At 64.1% G+C, this 1,609-nt stretch overlaps 1 protein-coding gene across 1 annotated transcript in view; it reads right to left on the reverse strand.

Annotated features, from left to right (window-relative positions):
* The window catches only part of LOC130587543 (polyunsaturated fatty acid lipoxygenase ALOX15B-like), a gene marked incomplete at its 5' end in the record, with an annotated part of 9,896 nt that overhangs the window by 2,769 nt on the left and 5,518 nt on the right, over positions 1 to 1,609 (reverse strand). Inside the window, 2 exons of the mRNA XM_057388525.1 lie at positions 9 to 141; positions 583 to 782. Of these exons, the coding sequence (XP_057244508.1) occupies positions 9 to 141; positions 583 to 782 (333 nt within the window). The remainder of the gene's footprint in view (positions 1 to 8; positions 142 to 582; positions 783 to 1,609) is intronic.

Consider the following 1,609-nt stretch of genomic DNA (forward strand, 5'->3'; position numbering starts at 1 on the left):
TGTCCCCAGTGTCCCCTACCCGTGTCCGCGTTGCCCAGGACGCCGTAGGTGAAGATTTCTCCCACCCATTCCTGCAGCTCCTCATCCTCGGCCACGTCACTGTCACCTCCGTAGAACAGGGCCACCACCCCCTGGACATAGCTGGGACACCACGGGGACATCAGAGTGACATGGGGACATTGGGGACAGGGCCACCACCCCCTGGACATAGCTGGGACACCACGGGGACATTGGGGACATCAGAGTGACATTGGGGACATTGGGGACATTGGGGACATTGGGGACATCGGGGACATTGGGGACAGTGGGGACGTCAGAGTGACATGGGGACATTGGGGACATTGGGGACATTGGGGACAGTGGGGACAGTGAGGACAGGGCCACCACTGTGGCATCCCAATCTCGCTGTCCCCTCACTGTCCCTCACTGTCCCTCACTGTCCCCAATGTCCCCAATGTCCCCAATGTCCCATCACTGTCCCTCACTGTCCCCTCACTGTCCCCTCTGTCCCCATTGTCCCCTCACTGTCCCTCACTGTCCCCAATGTCCCCTCACCGTCCCCAATGTCCCCTGTGTCCCCACCTCTGCAGGGCTGTCCAGATGTCCAGCGCGTCGTCCCTGTAGTGGTACCCGGGGATGTCCCCAACGCCGCGCTCGGCCACGTCCTCGGGGACGCAGAGCTCGTGGTAGCGCAGGGACAGCGTGGCCCGGGCCACCAGCGCCAGCGTCCCCCGGCGGCCGACCGAGGTGGCCTGGGGACAGTGACAGTGACAATGACAATGACATCAGTGCCACCAGCGCCAGCGTCCCCCGGCGGCCGATGGAGGTGGCCTGGGGACAGTGACAGTGACATCAGTGTCACCTCAGTGCCACCAGCGCCAGCGTCCCCCGGCGGCCGACCGAGGTGGCCTGGGGACAGTGACAGTGACATCAGTGCCACCTCAGTGTCACCAACGCCAGCGTCCCCCGGCGGCCGACCGAGGTGGCCTGGGGACAGGGACAGTGACAGTGACAGTGACAGGGACATCTCAGTGTCACCTCAGTGCCACCATCCCTCAGTGTCCCCTGCTGTCCAGGGCTCCAGGTGACCCCAGGATGACCCCGCTGACCCCTGGGTGACCCCTGAGTGACCACTCTGGCCCCCGAGTGACCCCTGAGTGACGCCAGATGACCCCTGAGTGACCCCCAATGACCCCCGAGTGACCGCTGTGACCCCAGAGTGACCCCTCTGACCCTGCTGACCCAAATGACCCCCGAGTGACCCCAGATGACCCCAATGACCCCAGATGACCCCTGAGTGACCTCTGTGACCTCTGTGACCCCAGATGACCCCAATGACCCCGAGTGACCGCTGTGACCTGGTCGATGATGCCCCCAGAGTGACCCCTCTGACCCCTCTGACCCCGAGTGACCCCTCTGACCCTGCTGACCCCAGATGACCCCGCTGACCCCAGATGACCCCAATGACACCAGATGACCCCAGATGACCCCGAGTGACCGCAGATGACCCCGATGACCCCAGATGACCACTCGGACCTGGTCGATGATGCCCCCAGAGTGACCCCTCTGACCCCTGAGTGACCCCAGAGTGACCCCTGAGTGACCCCTG

Source organism: Malurus melanocephalus, unplaced genomic scaffold (genome assembly GCF_030028575.1).
Source record: "Malurus melanocephalus ecotype Western Australia unplaced genomic scaffold, MMel_1.1 scaffold_2065, whole genome shotgun sequence".
Classification (NCBI taxonomy): domain Eukaryota; kingdom Metazoa; phylum Chordata; class Aves; order Passeriformes; family Maluridae; genus Malurus; species Malurus melanocephalus.